The sequence below is a fragment of the Gossypium raimondii genome, chromosome 4 (assembly GCF_025698545.1).
Source record: "Gossypium raimondii isolate GPD5lz chromosome 4, ASM2569854v1, whole genome shotgun sequence".
NCBI classification, from domain to species: domain Eukaryota; kingdom Viridiplantae; phylum Streptophyta; class Magnoliopsida; order Malvales; family Malvaceae; genus Gossypium; species Gossypium raimondii.
Window position 1 is genome coordinate 1,184,172 of NC_068568.1, and position 23,168 is coordinate 1,207,339.

General features: G+C 32.4%; 2 protein-coding genes and 1 long non-coding RNA gene across 3 annotated transcripts; all 3 read right to left on the reverse strand.

The window, feature by feature from the left end:
• Positions 1 to 1,453: 1,453 nt before the first annotated feature.
• LOC105779160 (L-tryptophan--pyruvate aminotransferase 1) lies at positions 1,454 to 4,436 on the reverse strand. Its single transcript, XM_052629466.1, has 5 exons — positions 4,148 to 4,436; positions 3,419 to 3,725; positions 2,822 to 3,102; positions 2,214 to 2,515; positions 1,454 to 1,854 (listed from the first exon to the last, which is right to left on the reverse strand). Exons 1-5 carry the CDS (start codon positions 4,255 to 4,257, stop codon positions 1,655 to 1,657), a joined length of 1,200 nt encoding a protein of 399 aa, XP_052485426.1. The 5' UTR covers positions 4,258 to 4,436; the 3' UTR covers positions 1,454 to 1,654.
• Positions 4,437 to 7,175: 2,739 nt separating this feature from the next.
• On the reverse strand, positions 7,176 to 10,129 carry LOC105780852 (L-tryptophan--pyruvate aminotransferase 1). The gene is made up of 5 exons (XM_012605373.2): positions 9,733 to 10,129; positions 9,003 to 9,309; positions 8,385 to 8,665; positions 7,776 to 8,077; positions 7,176 to 7,505 (listed from the first exon to the last, which is right to left on the reverse strand). Exons 1-5 carry the CDS (start codon positions 9,840 to 9,842, stop codon positions 7,306 to 7,308), a joined length of 1,200 nt encoding a protein of 399 aa, XP_012460827.1. The 5' UTR covers positions 9,843 to 10,129; the 3' UTR covers positions 7,176 to 7,305.
• A 9,787-nt stretch (positions 10,130 to 19,916) lies between these two features.
• On the reverse strand, positions 19,917 to 22,929 carry LOC128040374 (uncharacterized). The gene is made up of 3 exons (XR_008194999.1): positions 22,887 to 22,929; positions 21,308 to 21,368; positions 19,917 to 20,228 (listed from the first exon to the last, which is right to left on the reverse strand). It is a non-coding gene; the product is annotated as an uncharacterized LOC128040374 (long non-coding RNA).
• Positions 22,930 to 23,168: the final 239 nt, after the last annotated feature.

A 23,168-nucleotide genomic window follows, 5' to 3' on the forward strand; every position in this document is an offset into this window, starting at 1 on the left:
TTGATCTGATGCCTCTCTCGAAATTGATATCCCAATCGGTCTGGTTTGATTCGAACTATCATGATCTATATTATGATTTAAGATTAACTTAGTTGTGAAATTACTAAAAATTCATTTTATTTACAAAGTAATAATATTAGGTTAAAATATGACATAGTCTCTATACCCTTCAGTAAATTTAAAATTTAGTCTCTATACTTTTATTCCTAAAAATTTAATCCTCTACTTTTTAGATTTCAAAATTTAGGTCATTGTTAATACTATTGAAATTATTTTGTTAAATTTAAATTCATTACAAGGTCTTTTTTTAGTTACACCGCTACCAAGTACCACAAAATAATAAGTGTTAACAAATTGAAAATTTGAAAAGTAAATAAACTAAATTCACGTAAATGAAAATATGAAACTAAATTCTAATTTTGTGAAAAGTGTAAGGACCTATGACATATTTTAACCTAAATATTACTATAGATGTGTTTGTCTTTTATATTGAATTAAAATATATATTTAAATTTAAAATACACGATTTTCAAACACCCCAACTTTATTATTTTAAGTAAAGCTTTATTTGTTTTCTACATCAATTTTTTCTCACTCATGTATATCATAATCTAACTATTATATTTTATGTTTCATTCACATAGATAATGCATGTTAAATTTGGTATAAATTTAAATTTTAACTATTTAATTTATATAAAAAAAGCTTTCAATTGTTGAATATTTATATATATATATATTGTATTTTAAATTTATATAATAGTAATATCAGAATAATTAAAACATTTACGAACAAGTATTATTATATTAATAAATTAAATTATTAAATTATTAATTATTAATTATACAGAAAATAATAAAATTAAAGATAGTAATATCAGAATAATTAAAACATTTACGAACAAGTATTATTATATTAATAAATTAAATTATTAAATTATTAATTATTAATTATACAGAAAATAATAAAATTAAGTAAAACTACTTTAATTTTATAATTTACTTTCATACAAGTGAATCTCTCCTTTATTATTATTTTAATTATTATTTAAGTACCAAACGGAATAATGGAAAATTAGAAAAAGAATCAAAGGTCAAAGCACGAAGTTTGTGTCATAAAAATTAAAATATTAGTTGATATAAAATATAATAGAAAATACAATAGAAAAAGAACATGAATTAAAAATGTTTATGAGTGAGATTGAGTTATGTGAAATTAAAATATTTTGAGATCTAAAATTTAATTTTATATGTAACCTTATCTCTTGTAAAAAATTGTAACCCCTTTCCTACTTTGAAATATATAATATAATCTTTTATTATATATAAAAATATTAAAATATTGATAAGTGCAGCGATAAATTCAGAAATACGATTTAGAGAGATAAATTTATATTATTTATCGATCATATATTTATTTAAAAATATATTTTAAATTTTAAAAGGGACTGGTATTTTTTGGGGGTTTGGAAAGATATTGAATTTATCTTAATTAGATTAGCATACATGACTTACAAACTCATGTAAATTTTAATACAATTATTATAGATAAACCCTAATTTCCATTGATATGGCTCCTTTGACGAGGGCATATTCTATTATAGATCAACCTTAATTTCCATTAAAGAGGGCACATATTCTATGATAAATAAACCCTAACTTCCATTGACGGTTCCTTTGACGGCCGCCAACCTTTCCAACAGAAGCTCAAACTCGACATCACGACTCAGCATGCTAACCCTTGTGTATGTTGAGTCAACACCAAAACTCGGCCCGCCCCTTGTGATTATTTTGCTTTCATCTCTTAACAGATTCTCACAGTTCAAACCCTCCTTGCTCTTCAACCATGCAAAGGCTGCATCAACAAAAGGAAAAGAAAGTTAAATATAATAAGGTTTCATGAACGAATAAACTAACATTTAGTCCCTAAATTTGCCAACTTTTCTCATCATGGTGTCTTGACTTTTTTTCGATCCACATTAATCTCAAAACTTTACTGTTTTCCTTAATTTGATCCATAAATTTAGATTCTATTAAGATGTAATGACATGGATCACATGGTACTATGAGATTATACCATATCATCGCTTAGAATTTTTTTAAACTGACACATCACTACTGGGCCAAATTTTCAGACTAATATGGAAAAAGCAAGTTAAAGGACTAAACATCAGTGTTATTTATAACAAGCAAATAAGAAAAGCATTTATATACCAGGGTTTGAATCAGTGTATTCGCCGGTGAATTTGCAATAATCTCGTGGGTAATTAGGCAGGCTGAAAACACCATTGCTTTTCATCCCCACTTCCCGGAGCTTTCCCCATCGTTCCGACATGAGGCGGCGGCCGTATTCGAAGAAGTTTTCACCTTTGACGTCGGGATTCCGGCAGTCGTCGGCGATGACACCTAGGACCTTGGCGGCACGGAGTTGGGCTTCTCTGGATACGCCGATGCTGCTCACCTCTATAAACTTTACCATCTTGGCGGCGATCACTTTGTCTTTAACAATAGCCCAGCTGTAGAGTTATCAAAAGCAGATCATTTACGATGAAAAATGTATGAGCTTATTATAAAGTGGATACTTTTAGGGTTAATATACTATTTGGTACTTGAGTTTGGTTTTAATATTTAATTTGATACCTGAGTTTTGTTTTAATGTTTAATTTGGCACTTATGGCTTATGTCATCATTTAACCCCCGAATTTAATACTTAAAGCTTTTTTTTTTGTCCCAGGATGATAAGTATAATCTAGGGACCAAATTGTGACATAAGACTAAATAGTTTGATGGATTTTATATGTCATGTGAAAGGAGATGCTTACCCAATGCGAGTTCCAGCATGTCCAGTGGCTTTGGAGAAGGTGAAAAGCATAGCATCATGGTCAGCTTTGCTAGTAATGGGTGCGTACTGAGGCCAATAGTAGGCTAGGTCGTGAATGGCTTTACCACCTTCACGATTCACCACGGTTCCTCGAATCGACCCATCGGGGTTGTTCGGCGATGTGACCACCTCGATGTAGGGTTCGTCTTTATCGTAGCAATTTGCATCGCCTGCCCATTTAGACAGCTCCGATCGCAGGAACTTCGTCTCCTCTGGATATGACTGCAAGTTACAAGGTAAAAGAAATAGTAAATAGAGGTTAGTAAAGAAAAGTTAAAACGACGTAGTTTTGGCAGCACCGATCCGTGCACGTGCTATTTAATCAATTGATGGCTGAAATAAAAAGCAGAATGACCCTTCAAGGACTGGGTTAGAATTAGACCATAATTAAAACATGGATATTTCTATTTGTATATATAATATATATTTTATTAAAAATTGAAAATAAAGTAAAATTATATATGAAAATATATTCAAAAAATACGTTAAAACCAAATATATATATAATATACACTAACGGCTACAATTGTATGCTTACCGAGTAGAAAGGGGCGGCAGCGACCACGTTAATAGGTTCAGGCATATCAGGAGACGAGAGGGCGTATAGCAAAGCATGGAAGAGCTGGGTCGAGCCATTCCCGACAACGATGAACCTATCATCATCGACCATGGCATTCCCAACGACACGATGCAGTGTCCGAATGGCATTGTCGAGCTCCGGCAGCAAAAACCAACATAGGTTCATCGCATTGCAAAAGTAGCTCATGAATTCATCTCCAGCAATAACCACTTTACACCTATCTCCCATCTTCTTCCAGTACGGCTCGTAAATCGTAGGATCACCGCTGCATGTACTAACTGAGTTAAGTTTTGGGTTTTAATTATCCCTTCACTATTCATTACATAGCAAATGCATGCATGCTATGGCGAACCGTAATGGAGGCCAAAGGGGGCCTTGCCCCCTCCTAATTTTATTTGGAAAAATTCATTTTTCCCTTGAAACTTGTTGAAAATTTTAATTTAGCTCCTCCAAATTTTTGAAAATCTTCATAATGTCTTTTAATTTATTTGAAAATTTTACTTAAACCCCCCAAAACTTAAGTCTCAATATCTGCCATTGGATGGATGCATCAAGGGAAAATTGTTAGACTCTAGATTTAGAGTCCATGAAGGATGGTAAAAATTTTGTTATCTTTTAAAGACATTGCATGAAATGAATAAAGCAAAATATTAACGTAAAAGCAACCAATGGAAGCAGTGGACTAACCGTGCAACATTGATGATAGGGTCCGAGGAGAGAGTAGTAGGTTTCTTCACGGCGGAGGAAACTGTGGATTTGGCTGCCGGAACAGCCGTCTCGACCAAGCCGACCACCATCTTGGCTTTTCTTTATAAGAGATTAAAACCAAACTTTTCTACAAATAAGTTTACTGTGGGTGTAATGAGGTATATGGGTACATTCATGCATACATATATATAGGGGAAGAGGAAATGGCAATTTGTTTCTTTAGAGTAGATTATACAGTGAATTAAAACAATATTTGGTTTTTGGTTGAATACCCAAAAGGAAAAAATAGAAAAAAATCAAATAGAATTGGTTCATTGAAAAGTCGTAACTATTCGAATAAAAGGGTTTTATTTGTGATTCGATAACAATAACTTTAAGTGGAAATACATAATAATAAATATTAGCCTTAATACATAATTTAGTATTTAAATTTGATTTTTTAAAAGATGGTACATGTGTTATTTTTTGTCCAGTATTTATATTTGACAAAATTATATATTTTAATATCAAAAGGTAATGATGTTAACTTTTTAATTAGTATTTAATTTGAGTTTTAGAGTTGATCAAAATTAAACAATTCACAATTAACACTAAATTTATTGTATTAGCAAAATCATAAAAAATTCAAATCTAATAGTATTAATAATTAATTTTCATTGAATCAATTTTAAAACTCGAATTAAACAATAAAAATTAATTATCAAAACTTAAATTTCTGTTCAAGTATTAAATTAGACTAAAAATAACTCAAATATCATATTAGAAAAACTGTCAAACTTAACCATCGAATGATATATAAAGGAAAAAATAATGATAATACCTTCAAATGATAATGCATGAAAAAAGAGGGAAAAAAAGACGAGTGGAAAAACATGTAATGCATGCACGAAATAAGTGCCGTATGAAAAGGAATCCAAAATTGTATCCAAAACCTTAAACGCCTGTTCTTCCGAGAGCGGTCTAGTCTGCGTAGGTCCAGTACAAATCCTCGCTTGAGCTTCCAACACCGTTTGATTCGGCTTCGGCAACATAGACCTCCGATAAGTAGAAGAAATCGCCGGATTTCTCATATCAGATTCTTTAAGACCTGCTCCTCTATAGTCGCCGAATCAAGCACCGCCTTCACGGCGGTCGAACGAGGTTTCCGGCGAATCAAATGGCAGCCGCCGTCTCTTTTCAAGAAATAAAGAGAGGTCCGAGATCGGCATGGATTTGGATCTCGAGAAACGATATTGATTGAAGTGAAATAAAGAGAAGAAGATTCTGGTGAGAGTAGAGCTCGCATTTTTTTGAGTTGCTTTAATGAATTTGTTGACCGTTGTTTTTTCTTTTCCTCCTTTTTTTTTTTTTGGAGCAAATGAAAAAAGTAAGGGAAAAAAAAAAACGGCTTTTAAGGCGTTGAAGGTGGGTTTTGCGGAGATGACGAGGTGAAACAAATGGAGTTTTATCCACCACGCTGTTTGCTCAATTGGAAAAATTGCGCCTACGTGGTTGCTCGCTGGCGCATTATCCTTATATTTATTAGTTAGAGAGGGACTATGCTTATTTTAGGCATTATATCAAAAAGAACAGATATTATTCAGAATCCGACTTATAATGAGGTTAAAAAATAATTTATATTAAGGTTTCAGAATCCGGCTTGTGGTTGAATTGGGCAAGTTATTGATTTCATTAGTTATAATGGTTTAATTAAATAAATAATTAAAAAATTATGAAAATATTTTAAAATAATAATAATTAATTCAATTGATTCACTCGATTTTAGCTCGATTAGTTAATCAATTGATCTGATGCCTCTCTCGAAATTGATATCCCAATCGGTCTGGTTCGATTCGAACAATCATGATCTATACTATGATTTAAGATTAACTTAGTTGTGAAATTACTAAAAATTCATTTTATTTACAAAGTAATAATATTAGGTTAAAATATGAGATAGTCTCTATACCCTTCGTAAATTTAAAATTCACTCTCTATACTTTTATTCTTAAAAATTTAACCCTCTACTTTTAAGATTTCAAAATTTAGGTCTGATTGTTAATACTATTGAAATTATTTTGTTAAATTTAAATTCATTACAAAGTCTTTTTTTTAGTTACACTGCTACCAAGTACCAAAAAATAACAGTGCTAACAAATTGGATCGAAATTTTAAAATTTAAAAAGTAAATAAACTAAATTCTGCAAATAAAAATATAAAACTAAATTCTAATTTTGTGAAAAGTGTAAGGGCCTATGACATATTTTAACCTAAATATTACTATAAATGTGTTTGTCTTTTATATTGAATTAAAATATATATTTAAATTTAAAATACACGATTTTCAAACACCCCAACTTTATTATTTTAAGTAAAGCTTTATTTGTTTTCTACATCAATTTTTCTTCTCACTCATGTATATCATAATCTAACTATTATATTTTATGGTTGAATATTTATATATATTTTGTATTTTAAATTTATATAATAGTGATATCGATTGATTAAAACATTTACGAACATAACAAGTACTATTATATTAATAAATTAACTGATTAAATTATTAAAATATTAATTATACACAAAATAACAAAACTAAGTAAAACTACTTTAATTTTATAATTTACTTTCATACAAGTGAATCTCTCCTTTATTATTATTTTAATTATTATTAATTAGAATAATTTTTATTTGCTTGTGGTCCAATGATAATAACTTATGTGAAAATAAAATATTTTGAGATCTAAAATTTAATTCTTATATGTAACCTCATCTCTTGTAAAAATTTGTAACCCCTTTCCTACTTTGAAATATATAATATAATCTTTTATTATATAAAATATTAAAATATTTTAGAAAGATAAATTTATATTATTTGTGGATCATATAAATGTTTCTTTAAAATATTTTTAAATTTTAAAAGGATTGGTGTTTTGAGGGTTTGGAAGATATATAGAATTTAAATTTTTAGGAGTTTAATATAATAAAATTTATCTTAATTAGATTAGCATACATGACTTACAAATTTTAATACAATTATTATAAATAAACCCTAATTTCCATTGATATGGCTTCTTTGACGAGGGCATATTCTATTATAGATCAACCTTAATTTCCATTAAAGAGGGCACATATTCTATATATATGATAAATAAACCCTAATTTCCATTGACGGTTCCTTTGACGGCCGCCAACCTTTCCAACAGAAGCTCAAACTCGACATCACGACTCAGCATGCTAACCCTTGTGTACGTTGAGTCACCACCAAAACTCGGCCCGGCCCTTGTGATTATTTTGCTTTCATCTCTTAACAGATTCTCACAGTTCAAACCCTCCTTGCTCTTCAACCATGCAAAGGCTGCATCAGCAAAAGGAAAACAAAGTTAAATATAATAAGGTTTCATGAAGGAATAAACTAACATTTAGTCCCTAAATTTATCAACTTTTCTCATCTTGGTGTCTGAACCTTTTTCGATCCACATTAATCTCGAAACTTTACAGTTTTTTCTTAATTTGATCCATGAATTTAAATTCCGTTTAGATGTAATGACATGAACCACATAGAACTATGAGATTATGCTATATCATCACTTAGAATAAGTAAATAAGATTATTGAAAGCATTATACCAGGGTTTGAATCAGTGTATTCGCCGGTGAATTTGCAATAATCTCGTGGGTACTTAGGCAGGCTGAAAACACCATTGCTTTTCATCCCCACTTCCCGGAGCTTTCCCCATCGTTCTGACATGAGGCGGCGGCCGTATTCGAAGAAGTTTTCACCTTTGACGTCGGGATTCCGGCAGTCGTCGGCGATGACACCTAGGACCTTGGCGGCACGGAGCTGGGCTTCTCTGGATACGCCGATGCTGCTTACCTCTATAAACTTCACCATCTTGGCGGCGATCACTTTGTCTTTAACAATAGCCCAGCTGTAGAGTTATCAAAAGCAGATAATTTACGATGAAAAATGTATGAGCTTATTATAAAGTGGATACTTTTAGGGTTAATATACTATTTGGTACCTAAGTTTGGTTTTAATATTTAATTTGATACCTGAGTTTTGTTTTAATGTTTAATTTGGCACTTATGGCTTATGTCATCATTTAACCCCTGAATTTAATACTTAAAGCTTTTCTTTTTTGTCCCAGGATGATAAGTATAATCTAGGGACCAAATTGTGACATAAGACTAAATAGTTTGATGGATTTTATATGTCATGTGAAAGGAGATGCTTACCCAATGCGAGTTCCAGCATGTCCAGTGGCTTTGGAGAAGGTGAAAAGCATAGCATCATGGTCAGCTTTGCTAGTAATGGGTGCGTACTGAGGCCAATAGTAGGCTAGGTCGTGAATGGCTTTACCACCTTCACGATTCACCACGGTTCCTCGAATCGACCCATCGGGGTTGTTCGGCGATGTGACCACCTCGATGTAGGGTTCGTCTTTATCGTAGCAATTTGCATCGCCTGCCCATTTATACAGCTCCGATCGCAGGAACTTCGTCTCCTCTGGATATGACTGCAAGTTACAAGGTAAAAGAAATAGTAAATAGAGATTAGTAAAGAAAAGTTAAAACGACGTAGTTTTGGCAGCACCGATCCGTGCACGTGCTATTTAATCAATTAATAGCGTCATCAATTTGACTCTAGCCTGAAATAAAAAGCAGAATGACCCTTCAAGGACTGGGTTAGAATTAGACCATAATTAAAACATGGATATTTCTATTTGTATATATAATATATATTTTATTAAAAATTGAAAATAAAGTAAAATTATATATGAAAATATATTCAAAAAATACGTTAAAACCAAATATATATATAATATAAACTAACGGCTGCAATTGTATGCTTACGGAGTAGAAAGGGGCGGCAGCGACCACGTTAATAGGTTCAGGCATATCAGGAGACGAGAGGGCGTATAGCAAAGCATGGAAGAGCTGGGTCGAGCCATTCCCGACAACGATGAACCTATCATCATCGACCATGGCATTCCCAACGACACGATGCAGTGTCCGAATGGCATTGTCGAGCTCTGGCAGCAAAAACCAACATAGGTTCTTCGCATTGCAAAAGTAGCTCATGAATTCATCTCCAGCAATAACCACTTTACACCTATCTCCCATCTTCTTCCAGTATGGCTCGTAAATCGTAGGATCACCGCTGAATGTACTAACTGAGTTAAGTTTTGGGTTTTAATTATCCCTTCACTAGTCATTACATAGCAAATGCATGCATGCAATGGCGGACCGTAATGGAGGCCAAAGGGGGCCTTGCCCCCCTCCTAATTTTATTTGGAAAAATTCAATTTTCCCTTGAAACTTGTTGAAAATTTTAATTTAGCTCCTCCAAATTTTTGAAAATCTTCATCATGTCTTTTAATTTCTTTGAAAATTTTACTTAAACCCCCCAAAACTTAAGTCTCAATATCTGCCATTGGATGGATGCATCAAGGGAAAATTGTTAGACTCTAGATTTAGAGTCCATGAAGGGCGGTAAAAATTTTGTTATCTTTTAAAGACATTGCATGAAATGAATAAAGCAAAATATTAACGTAAAAGCAACCAATGGAAGCAGTGGACTAACCGAGCAACATTGATGATAGGGTCCGAGGAGAGAGTAGTAGGTTTCTTCACGGCGGAGGAAACTGTGGATTTGGCTGCCGGAACAGCCGTCTCGACCAAGCCGACCACCATCTTGGCTTTTCTTTATAAGAGATTAAAACCAAACTTTTCTACAAATAAGTTTACTGTGGGTGTAATGAGGTATATGGGTACATTCATGCGTACATATATATAGGGGAAGAGGAAATGGCAATTTGTTTCTTTAGAGTAGATTATACAGTGAATTAAAACAATATTTGGTTTTTGGTTGAATACCCAAAAGGAAAAAAATAGAAAAAAAATCAAATAGAATTGGTTCATTGAAAAGTCGTAACTATTCGAATAAAAAGGGTTTTTATTTGTGATTCGGTAACAATAACTTTAAGTGGAAATACATAATAATAAATATTTAAATTTGATTTTTAAAATATAGTACATGTGTTTTTTTTTCAGTATTTATATTTGACAAAATTATATATTTTAATATCAAAAGGTAATGATGTTAACTTTGTAGTATTTAATTTAAGTTTTAGAGTTGATCTGATTTGATCGGATTCATTGGACGTAAAATTAAATAAATTCACAATTAACACTAGATTTATTCTATTAGCGAAATCATGAAAATTCAAATCTAATAATATTAACAATTAATCAATTTTAAAATCCGAATTGAACACTAAAAATTAATTATCAAAACTTAAATTTCTGTTCAAGCATTAAATTAGACTAAAAAATAACTCAAATATGATATTAGAAAAACCGTCAAACTTAACCATCGAATGATATATAAAGGAAAAAATAATGATAATAGCTTCAAGTGATAATGCATGAAAAAAGAGGGAAAAAAACATGAAAAAAGAGGGAAAAGAAGACAAGTGGAAAAAGATGTAATGCATGCACGAAATAAGTACCGTATGAAAGGGAATCCAAGACAAGCAATACAACAAGACAAGGAAGGAGCATCCGTTATGTAAAGATTGCAATGGTTTTAGTGCTTGACTAGTAGTAAACCCATGGGGGACTGAATATGGATTATATACGTTACGAGTCAAAAGGAGATTAAAATATATGGAACGATAGTTAGTGTCGGTGCGTAGCATTGTTTTTATATATTATCGGTGAATAATACTATGATATTTTATCATTCAGTAATATAAAAGAAGGTTAAAAAGATTAACTTACGTGTAAATATTGAAGGTTAGATTTTTAGAATCAAGACTAAATTGATATAATTTATAAATGTTGATGATTAAAGTTGTTATTATGTCAATTTTAAAAGTTGTCACTGTTAGCCAACTGGGGATCTAAAAGATAAAATTGAATAGTTGAGTAACCATTTTATAACTTTCATAGTTGAGTGACCAAAAAAATTTACTAATTATTGGGTGACTACTAGTGTAGTTTACTCAATAAAAATAGTGGAGGACTTATAAATAAATATTTATTATAATGATTATATTTTTTCTCGAGTTTTGAGTTAGAGTTTATGATTTAGGATTTATATTGAGTTTTAGATTTAATGTTTATATAGAGCTTTAGGTTTCAGATTTAGAGTTTATGTTTAAATAGAGTTGTTATAAGCCTTCCATTATTTTTTTATTTAGGGTTTAGAATGATGCACGAGCCTGATGCACCGACGGTTCATCAAATGTCCTCCTTATATATAACAATTTCTAACATAGTAGCAAACATGATAATATAACAAACCACTGAATAATTAATCAACTTCACCAGACCTTCATAAAACATTCTCTGTCCATAAAATGTCAGCATATATACTAATCGCTTCGCGAACATCGTCAACCACCAAGTGGGCAGGAAAAAAATTCCTAACATAGTAAGAAGCAAACATTATAATATAACGAGCCATTGAAAAATTAATCAATTTCACCACGTTTTCATAAAACATGCTCTGTCAATAAAATGTCGGCATACCAATCACTTCACGAACAAATGTTCAAAAAGAAAACGTCACCAATCGCCAAGTGGGTAGGAAACAAATTCCTAACATAGTAAAAACCAAACATGATAATATGACAAACCACTAAATAATTAATCAATTTCACCACGTCTTCATAAAACATTCTCTGTTAATAAAATATAGACATACCAATCACTTTGCGAACAGATGTTCAAAAAGAAAACTTCGCCAACCACCAAGAGGGCAGTAAACAAATTCCTAACATAGTAAAAAGCAAACATGATAATATGACAGACCACTGAATAATTAATCAGTTTCACCACATCTTCATAAAACTTTCTCTGTCAATAAAATGTCGGCATACCAATCGTTTCGAGGACAAATGTTCAAAAAGAAAACGTCGCCAACCACCAAGTGGGTAAGAAACAAATTCCTAACATAGTAAAAAGCAAACATGATAATACGACAAACCACTAAATAATTAATCAACTTCACCACATCTCCATAAAACATTCTCTATCAATAAAATGTCGGTAAACCAATTGTTTCGTGAACAAACGTTGAAAAAGAAAACATCGTCAACCACCAAGTGGTAGCTAACCGACACAAAAACAGACTTTCGAATGAATCTCTTGTCCAAAAAGGAAGACATTCTGCCATTAATGTTAAACAACATTTAGCAATTATAATTTGGAAAATGATTGTATGAAATAGTGATGCCACGTCATCTGCATCCCTTTTCTAATAGTTTAATACCATATCAATATTTTCATTCTAAATTTTAATATTTTCATCTTAAAAAAATATTATATCCAAATAAAAATCCTAAAATTTAAAATAAAAATCCCATAACGCCATAAGAGAAACATGGCATTCAACTAAGGCTAAGAAGAAAAGAAAGAGGGAATTCAATTGTTTTCTTGAACAAGAAATAAAAAAATACTTAGAATCTTTGGGGCAAATTACCAATAAAAGCCCATTTCTGTAAAAAATTACCGAAATGGGCCATCTATTTTATTATTTACCGGAATGGTCCATTTTCCGTGAAATCGCGTCCACGTCAGCGCGATGTCAGGGTACGCGTCAGGAAATCGCGTCCACGTAAGCGCGAGATGCTTACGTGGACGCGATTTCCTCCCGCGCGTGAACAGCAGCCAACGGTCAAAAATTTGACCGTTGCCCCCCCAACGGTAAAAAAAAACTATAAATAGCCCCACCCCTTTTTATTTTTTCACAAACAAATCCTCTCATATTTCCTCTCAATTCCTCTCAATTTCTTTCCAAAATTCTCTCAATTTCCTTCCAAAATTCTCTCAATCCATATTTAATTTCAATTTCCTTCCAAAATTCTCTCAATCCATATTTAATTTCAATTTCCTCTCAATTTCCTTCCAAAATTCTCTCAAATCCATATTTGATTTCAATTTCCTCTCAATTTCCTTTTTTAAAATAATTTTAAATTTTTTTATATTTTTATAAATCGTAAAAATTTGTCAGATTTCATCAATAGTCGGATAATTGACTCGTCTTGATAAGCATCACATATCGGTGGAACAAATGAAAATGGTAAGTGTTAAATTTAATTTTTAAATATTATTTAAGAATTTTTTATTTATGCATTTTAGATAATTATTAATTTATTATTTGTTATAAAAGGAGGTAGATCGGGTATTGGAATGCAATATCCGGAATATGCATGCTCCTCCATCACCGTTGGTAGAGAACTACCTGCGGGAAGCGGGTTTTTGGCACGTGGCGACGGTAGGCCGGGGATGCAAGTTGTACCTGAAACTGATCAGTGCGTTCATCGAGAGGTGGAGACCCGAGACGCACACATTCCATCTTCCATGTGGAGAGTGCACTATCACTCTAGAAGATGTCCATCTGCAATTGGAATTGCCGGTGGACGGGCACCCAGTCACCGGGTCTGCCCAATCTAGCAATTGGGAGGCGGTGTGCTACGAGCTTTTGGGCGCAATTCCGGATAAAATGGAGGGAGGTAAGGTCGAGATGGGCTGGTTACGTGCCACATTCGCTGATCCGAATGAAGATTCAACCGAAATTGAAAGAATCCAATATACTCGGGCATACATTCTTCAAATAATTGGAGGTTATCTGATACCCGACACATCACGGAGCCGCGTACATCTAAGATGGCTGCTGAAACTCGTTGATTTTAGAGTAGCCGGTGAATTCAGTTGGGGTCTGCAGTGTTGGCTACATTATATCGGGAGATGTGCGGGGCGACGTGACCGAGAAGAGACAAAATCGGAGGTTGCCTGTCACTACTGCAGTCATGGGCACGGTTTCGCTTTCCATTTCTACGTCCTCGACTGAACCACCCATATACATTCCCACTCATAACGAGGTAAATTTTATATTACATTTTACAATTATTATGTAGATTTTTAAAAATAAAAGTATGCTAAAAGTTTATTTAATTAGGTGGAACCATCCAGCAAGTTATGCTGGATTACCGTCCTCTCTTGAAGATGTACGGTTTCTATTGGACCAACGGTCGGAAGCAGAAGTAAGTATTATTGCAAATAGATATTTCCATACATTCGCTAGTCGATTGGTATTTAGTATTTAGTATTTAGTATTATTATGTATATAACTAATATTTCTATCATGTTCATATAGTTTGAATGGACACCATACGAAGATCCGGCAATTCGAGCAGTATTTTCGGAAGAGTTCTTACAAAATCTGAATGCCTGGCACGTGAAATTCATGTTGATCAACTACGCAACCGTGGAGCCGCACTAGTCAGACAGAGTGTTACGACAGTTTGGATGTAGACAACCGATTCTCGTGGATCTTAAGGAGTTTGACGAGCAACACAAAATCGAATTTCGGTAATTGAATACGGATTGGCCGAGATACTGGTCCGGGTACATAGATATGTGGGAAGATCGGCATGAATATATACCTACTCGGGAAGCAATCATCGTTCCGGAGTTAGCGTGCATTCCAGAATACATGCCATGGTTTAGGATCCATGGTAAACCGTATTTACTGACGTCGGAGCAGAGGCAGCGACAAATACGTGTCGAAAGGGAAAGGCGCGGGCTTCTAAATCCAAGACGACAAGACGACGAATGTAGCCCCTCAATGAGGCCCAGTCGTTCACCTGGCTCATCATCAGCGGCCATGCAATCACCAGGCCCAACGAGAGCACCGAGTCAGTCACCTGACGCAGCAAATCAACTGATGATACCCACGCAACCGCCTTTTCAGATGATGCCAGGTGTGTTTCCTAACCCTTATATGTACCCTTACCCTTATATGTATCCTTTTTCGAGTCCTATGGCAGGTTGGAACCAAATGCCCGTTTCAGCTCCATTTCCTGTTATGCCGAGCGGATCGCCAATGCATAGGCCAGCGGCGCACGAGGGATCGCAAGGGGGGTCTTCGGGGAGCTCTCCTTTTTACTAATCCCCACCAACGTATGGGTTTCAAACACAGTCGCCGTTCCTAATGCAAACACCTCCACATACACTATTCTTTGAAGGTGGATCATCATCCCAAGTCTGACAATCAGATGTCGTACCGGAAAATCATTAAAAATTGTACAAAAATTATTCTGAGTTATAATTTATATGGTTAGAATCCTTAATGAGTCTATTTTTAGAATAAACAAACGAAAACATCATCCGAATTCTGTACAATAAGATAATTAATTTTAGTGAAGAGTGGTCGAACTCACGACAATGAAATAGGGAAACTTTAAAGAATAAAATGTACTATTTGGATGAACCAAAAATTCTGAAACTTTTATGGTATGAAGATATGTGAGTCTAGTTTCAGGTAAAATTAACGGATCTTAATTTGGATCTCTGTAGCTCCGGATAAAAATAATTTAGTGACTCTGACTTAGATAAACAGTTTTGAATATACATGTGAGTGAATAGTGAAATTATAGCTAATGTTGTTTAAGTGTGTTATACACATTAAGGATGTGGAATGGAGAGGAGGAGGAGGAAAATTGGGAAATATATGAATGATTTGTGTATAATTGGTCATATGCTTGATTTTAATTGATAAACGATGAAATAGAAATGATGCTTATATTTGTGCATTATTGGTCATGGTTTAAGCTCATGTGTGAAAATAAAAGTTTTATAGTATGTGTGCATGGTATATTCGGTATATGATTTGGCATGAAATAATGTCATGAATGGTTTATGAATTAACACATGTTGGTAAGCCTGATACATGAATAAATGTTGTGCTCATCCATGGTTATAATGCTTATGCTATACGTGTATTTGGCTAACGTATTTGGTGTATATGCTTAGGCTTTGGCCAAGTAGTGGCTAGATTATGCCACGTTAAATTTATAAGTTATGCATTGAAATGGTTTATCGTGTGGTTAGTTTCAAAAAGAGTTATGTTTAAATACACTAGCTTGCGACTATGGTTGAATGATGTGTTTATATCTTGAGTGATGTGCATAGAAAACGAGTGTGGAAAGATAATGAAAAGTAAGTTCATATGGCTGAATTTTTATGATTAATTGTTAATGTGGAAATGATATATTATATAAATTCGTATATTGTTACTGAATTATGATTATGGTAAAAATGAGAAGAATATGAGATTGTTAGTTCAAATTAAGGGATACGCAGGATTGAGTACACATGTTTGGTAGCCAACGACGATTTGACGGATAAGTCCATGGTGGATCCATGGCAAAGTGTGAAAAGTAGGTATGGTGTTTCGGTGAAGAAAACCATACTGAGTTATGAAAAGTAGGTATGGTGTTTCAGTGAAGAAAACTATACTGAGTTGTGAAAAGTAGATATGGTATTTCCGTGAAGAAAACCATACTGAGTTGTTAAAAGTAGGTATGGTGTTTCGGTAAAGAAAACCATACTGAGTTGTGAAAAGTAGGTATGGTATTTCGGTAAAGAAAACCATACTGAGTTGTGAAAAGTAGGTATGGTTTTTCCGTGAAGAAAACCATACTGAGTTATAGCAATGTGAAATATTCAAGCAAATCGTGGCACCAAGCAAACGATGTACTCAACTCCGTAAGACGATCCTTAATTTGACAAGTCTTTGTAGTACAATTGAAGCTAAATGTTAGAATATAAGTTGACATCTGATATTGAGCTAGATTGGATAAATTCATTATTTGAGATTGTGGTTGGCAGGAAATGTTATATTATATATATTATGAAGAATTATAAAAGCATGTTAATAATTTTGAAAGTTTTAATTTAGATGAAATTTTATAACTCGGTTAAATACGTCTATAAGTGTATGTGTTTGGTAATGTCTCGTACCCTATTCCGGTGTTGGATACGGGTAAGGGGTGTTATAGAGCCACGACGTACATGTCCCATCCACCGATAGAGTGTCTCGCAAAGGATGTGCATTCGACACCGCTACCGAACATGGGCTGTTCCGAATTTTGTAACCCGCTAACCGAGTGTCGACCAGGGGTCGTGTATACATCTCGAACACCGATCGCAAGTACATCAGTTGGCGATGTAAATTGCACATATAACTCAATATAAGGTGCTCCACTAGCATGATGAGTCTGCACCATTTGCCTCCAAGCTACGAGCACCTTTTATGTCAAACGAGTCATATGTCACCGGATCAACAGAAGAACAAAATCGATACGTCATGGACAGAACTTTCATTGGCGTCGTTCCGAAAATTTTAGGCCTAATTATTTTACGAAGTTCTGTCAAATCTATATTCTGGTTAAAAACCAGTCGCATCGTATTCTCCGACAAAAAAATAACACCATTCTCAGTGTGGCAAACCTCACCATCGTAATAAATAACAGCACTAATACGTTCACTCATATTTGAAACTCTAACTTTCTTAGCCTCTCTAAATTGTTTCTGCAGTGACTTATGCATTCTGAGAACATTATATGCCTAATTTATAGCCTCAGCCCAAACATGCTACTGTAGCAAAAATGCGCCCACGAGGCCGCGATTTCACAAATTCTTCTCAAATAGCATCCTGCTAGAAGTGATTTTATACTATTTGGTCAGAAAAGTCAAAAAAAAATTATTTCTTACATGACCTACTATAGCAAAAACGCGTCCACGAGGCCGCGATTTCACAAATTCTTCTCAAATAGCATCCTGTTAAAAGCAATTTTATACTATTTGCTCAGAAAAGTCAAAAAAAAAATATTTCTTACATGACATACTGTAGCAAAAGCGCGCCCACGAGGTCGCAATTTCATAAATTCTTTTCAAAAAGCATCCTGCTAAAAGCGATTTTATACTATTTTATCAAAAACATCAACTCGAAATTATTTCTTCCAGGACCTAAAAACCCTAAAAAGCCTGAACCCTAAACCCTAAAAGCCAAAAAAACCTAACGTGAGAAAAACGGCAATATCGCGTCCACGTCGCCGCGATGTCGAGATGCAGCGACGAAATCAGCGTCACGTAAGCGCGAGATGCTGACGTGGAAGGAAATCGCTCCCTCAAGGACGCGATTTCCTTCCACATCACCATTTCGCGCTTACGTGGATGCGATTTCCTGACGCGTACCCTGATATCGCGTTGACGTGGACGCGATTTCGCGGAAAATGGTCCATTCCGATAAATAATTAAATAGAGGGCCCATTTCGATAATTTTTTTACAAAAATGGGCTTTTATTGGTAAATTGCCCGAATCTTTGCATAATCGAAGTATTTAGGGAATAAAATAGTGGAGAATTTTTTATCACGTGATTTTTTCGCTAAGCAAAGAATCAATATCAATTTCGCACTACCAGCTTATTATTAAATAAAATAAAAATAGTGGATGATTTACTTAAAACATAATTAAATATTAATTATAATTATTATATTTTTGGTCATTCAAGTTTAAAATTTTTATTTTTGTCATTAACGTTATCGAAATTTAATATTTTGGTCACTCTTCCGTTAAATCACTAATTGTGTTTTTTATTGGCATAATAACAAATTTAACCCTCCAATGTTTATAGATTCTATAAATTTAGTCCTAAAAATTCAACAAATTTAGCCCTCAATTTTACATATTTTATCAATTTAGTCTTGATTCTTAAAAATTAAAAACTAAATAACTTTAAAAATTAAAAATATTTAAAAGTTCAATTTTCGATAAAATACATACAAAATTATAAAAATATTTATAAATAAATGAATAACTATTTTTTTCATTTTCTAACATGACATTCATTTATTAAAATAATAATTTTATGAATGAAATAATAGTCTTATAAACAAAAAAATTAAGGGGAAAAGTCATGAATTCTTAAGCAGATTCAATTTTTCCATTTTTTCAACATTAACGACTACCATGTTCAGATTGGATCGAATACTACAGCCAAAGGTCGAAAAGGGTGATTATCAATGACTTTAGGTTGTTGCCCAAAATGAGTTTGTTGTGTTTGAGTTTGTGCTTAAGGATAGCATGATTGGGTATACAGTTAAAGATGAGGTCTTGGAGACCTAGTAGGTGGAAGGTCATGTTGGTAGTTTCCCAATTCCTAGTTAGGTGACATGATAATGAAGGATGTGAAAATCAAAAAGTTCAGAGTAAAGGTTATTGATGCTGGTGGTTGTGGGTGATGGTAATACCCAATGCTTGACAAATTTAATGAGGACTAAGGAGCAAGGTCAAAATGTATAATGAAAATTATTATTTATAAAATAAACTAAAGAAAGGAAAAATGTAAATCTAGTTTAAGGCTTAATTGTGAGGTTCTTTTAATATTTTATTTGTAAGTGCGATATTTTAATAAATAAAGTTGATGTTAGAAACAAGAGAAAATGAATATTCATTTTTTATATTATTTTATAAAACATTTTGTGTTCTTATAAAAATTTAAATTTAAAATAAGTTTTATTTTAAAAGTTTTTAAAATTTAAAATTTGAATTTTAAGAAGTAAAACTAAATTAATAGAATGGGTAAAGTTGAGGATTAAATTTGTTAATTTTTTTAGATTTAGGACTAAATTGATAAAATCTATAAATATTAAAAGACTAAATTTTTTGTTATACCAATAAAAACTATTAACTCAATATATTAAATTTTGATAATTTTAATAACAAAAAAAAAAACTTAGAATAACTAAAATAGATACACATTAATTGTTGGCCACTATTTTCCCCCAACTATTATGTAACTTTGGAAAAGACCAAAGACCTAGCCCAATCATCCAACCCATATGAACAAGATCAATTCATTAAGCCAGAAAAATGACCCAAAACCTATTTTGTGAGGCCTATCTTCTCAACTACTTTTTTTATCAATTTGGGTTAATCTTTTTACATTAATGATTAAGAATTATAATTTTTATTTAATTTTTTTGAATAATCTCATTATAGGTTCTGGTTATATCTATTCTTTTAGATACAATGGTTAAAACTATTCATAGCCCCTCCCCAACCCATAAATAAGAGGATAATGCGATTCACCACACTCAAACCTATATCCTCCTATATTGACAACAATTCTAATATCCTAAAAAAGAAAGAAGCTTAGGGCTTGATTTTAAAGCAATTTCCTTTTTAAGTTTGGTCTTCAAGGCTGCCTCAAAGCATTCCATTTCCTAAAACAAACATATATATGAAAGAAGATTTATCATCGTTGTACCAAAATATAAAAATAAAATGAAAGAAAAATATGGACAAATGAGATCGAGCTTTGAGTACTATGTCATTTATGTGGGTTGAATTTGGACAAAAAATATTATTCATATTTTGGCTTAAACCGAACTTAAGGAGAATTTGATACTTAAACAAATCTAATCATGAAGTGAATAGTAAGGTGTTGTAGAAAATATGGATATTTGGATCGGTTCAAGTATTTTTTTGTGCTTGTAGGTAGAAAAATTATATTTATAAAAAAAATTATATAAAAAGCAAATGAGGCTTTGGAGTTACAATGAATTTGTACACCACTTATTTTAAATTTTAAAGAAAAAAGGGTAAATTACTTCATGTTCACTAAATTATTAGAATGTTTTGGTCACTATACTTTAAAAGTTACAATATGGCCAGTAAACTATTTCAAAGTTTAAGTCACTAAATTGTTAAAGTCGCTATTGTATGACATTCTTTATTTGCATCATATGCACTAATTGAAAATGTAACACCCCTTACCCGTATTCGATACCGGAATAGGGTACGAGGCATTACCAGAACACATACACTTGTAAATATATTGAACCGAGTTATAAAATTTCATCTAAATTAAAACTTTCAAATTATTAATATGCTTTTATAATTCTTCACAATCTATCCTCAAAATATTATATTTATAATACATAGGTTCTACGAGACTTGATACATACTCATGCAATTCAATGCTTCATTTCTTTTTATTCAATTCACAATTTCTCATGCTCACAATTCAAATCCTATCACTAGCAATTTCCATTTAATTCACGTACAATTAAACTCATCATCCCCTTTTTTGTCATTTCTCACTTCAAATATGAACTTATTATTTCATTATCTTTCCACGAGACATAAGCATATCATTCAACCATAGTCGCAAGCTAATGCATTTAAACATAATTCTTTTTTTGGAATTAACCAAGTGATAAACCATTTTACTAGAGATTACATAATTTAAACCTTACCACTCATGTCATGATCACAAGCATATTTCCATTTAGGCACTTACCATCTCAATGCATAACTTATAAGTTTAATGTGGCATAATCCAACCACATCTTGACCAAAACCTAAGCGTGTACACCAAATATGTTAACCAAATAAAAATATAGCATAAGCATTATAAGCATAGATGAGCACAACATTTGTTCATGTATCAAACTTACCAACATGTGTTAATTCATAAATCATTCATGACATTACCTCAAGCCATATCATATTCCAAATATACCATACACACATACTATGAAACTTTATTTTCCCATATGAGCTTAAACCATGACCAATCATGCGCAAATATAAGTATCATTTCTATTTCATCGTTTATCAATCATAATCGAGCATATGACTAATTATACACAAATCATTCATATATTTTCCAATTTTCCTCCTCCCCCTTTGCATTCCACATCCTTAATGTGTATAACACACTTAAACAACATTATCCATACTTTCACTATTTTCCTGTATGTAAATTCAAACTATCTGTCTGAGTCTGAGTTACTAATTTATTTATATCTCGAGCTACCGAGTTCCAAATTAAGATCCGTTAATTTTTCCCAAAACTATACTTACATATCTTCTTACCATAAATTTTTTAGAATTTTTTTCTCAGCCAATAAGTACAGTTTATTCTTTAAAATTTCCCCTATTTCACTGCTCGACAGTTCTGACATTTCTTTACTAAAAATTAATTATTTCATAGTACAGAACTCGGGCAATGTTCTCGTTTGTTTATTTTCATAATAGACTCATTTAGAATTCTAAACATAAAAATTTTATCTCATAATTATTTTTGTACAATTTTTAATGATTTTCCAAAGCCAAAACAAGGGATTTCGAAATTATTCTAGCCCTGTCTCACTAAAATTCAAATATCTCGTAATATAAAACTCTTTTGCTTGCTCTGTCTCTTTTATGTGAAAATAGGCTCATTCAGATTTAATTTCATATATTATTTAACCTCTAATTCAATTTCTACCATTTTTGGTGATTTTTCAAAGTCACACAACTGTTGCTGTCTAAACTGTTTTTGTTGCTAAATGTACTCTTTCATAATTTCACTTTTTCTCACTTTTCTTTTTTTACTGATCAAAGTCAATTTCTCGTCTTTCTTGATTTATAATAACACATTTAACTTATTTAACACTCACATTATTCAATTTAGTCCAAAAATCACACTTTGGAAAATTTCATTTTTGCCCCTAAAGTTTCACAGAATTATGATTTTGCCCCTAGGCTCGTAAAATAATTTTTATTCAATTTTCTTGCATTTTAGGCTTAGTCGAACCATTTTAATAACTATAGAAGTCCACAATTCTCACTTATTCACACACTTGTGACATATTTTATAACTTTTACAAATTAATCCTTTTAGGTATTTTCATCGAAAATCACTTAGTAAAAGACGTTAATCACACTCCAAACATTCATATTCTTCCATAAAACATCAAAATACATGCATATCATTCATGGTTAAATTTTTAAACACAAAACCTAGTTTAAAATAATGGTAAAAATAGGTAAATCTTGTTACGAGGATTTCAAAAACGTAAAAATTATTAAAAACGGGGCTAGAACGGACTTACAATCGAGCTTGGAAGCTTGAAAAACCCTAGCCATGGTTTCTCCATGCAATTTTTGGACTAGGGGTTGAAGATGGACAAAAATTGGCTTTTAATTTTTTTTAATTCATTTTAATAACTAAATGACCAAAATGCCCTTAATGAAAAACTTTGGAAACATGCCTAACCATGTCCATTTTTGTCCACCAACTTAACCAATGGTCTAATTACCATATAAGGACATCCAATTTAAATTTCATAACAATTGGATACCTCTAACATGTAGATCTCAACTTTTGTATTTTT

Excerpts from the sequence above, each read along its gene's own strand:
- LOC105779160 (XM_052629466.1), bottom strand. The coding sequence starts at position 4,257 with ATGGTGGTCGGCTTGGTCGAGACGGCTGTTCCGGCAGCCAAATCCACA. Across the intron at positions 3,726-4,147 it reads CCTATCATCAATGTTGCACG|CGGTGATCCTACGATTTACG; the intron begins GTTAGTCCACTG and ends TAGTACATGCAG. Across the intron at positions 1,855-2,213 it reads ATACACTGATTCAAACCCTG|CCTTTGCATGGTTGAAGAGC; the intron begins GTATATAAATGC and ends TTGTTGATGCAG.
- LOC105780852 (XM_012605373.2), bottom strand. The coding sequence starts at position 9,842 with ATGGTGGTCGGCTTGGTCGAGACGGCTGTTCCGGCAGCCAAATCCACA. Across the intron at positions 9,310-9,732 it reads CCTATCATCAATGTTGCTCG|CGGTGATCCTACGATTTACG; the intron begins GTTAGTCCACTG and ends TAGTACATTCAG. Across the intron at positions 8,666-9,002 it reads CTGCCGCCCCTTTCTACTCC|TCATATCCAGAGGAGACGAA; the intron begins GTAAGCATACAA and ends TGTAACTTGCAG.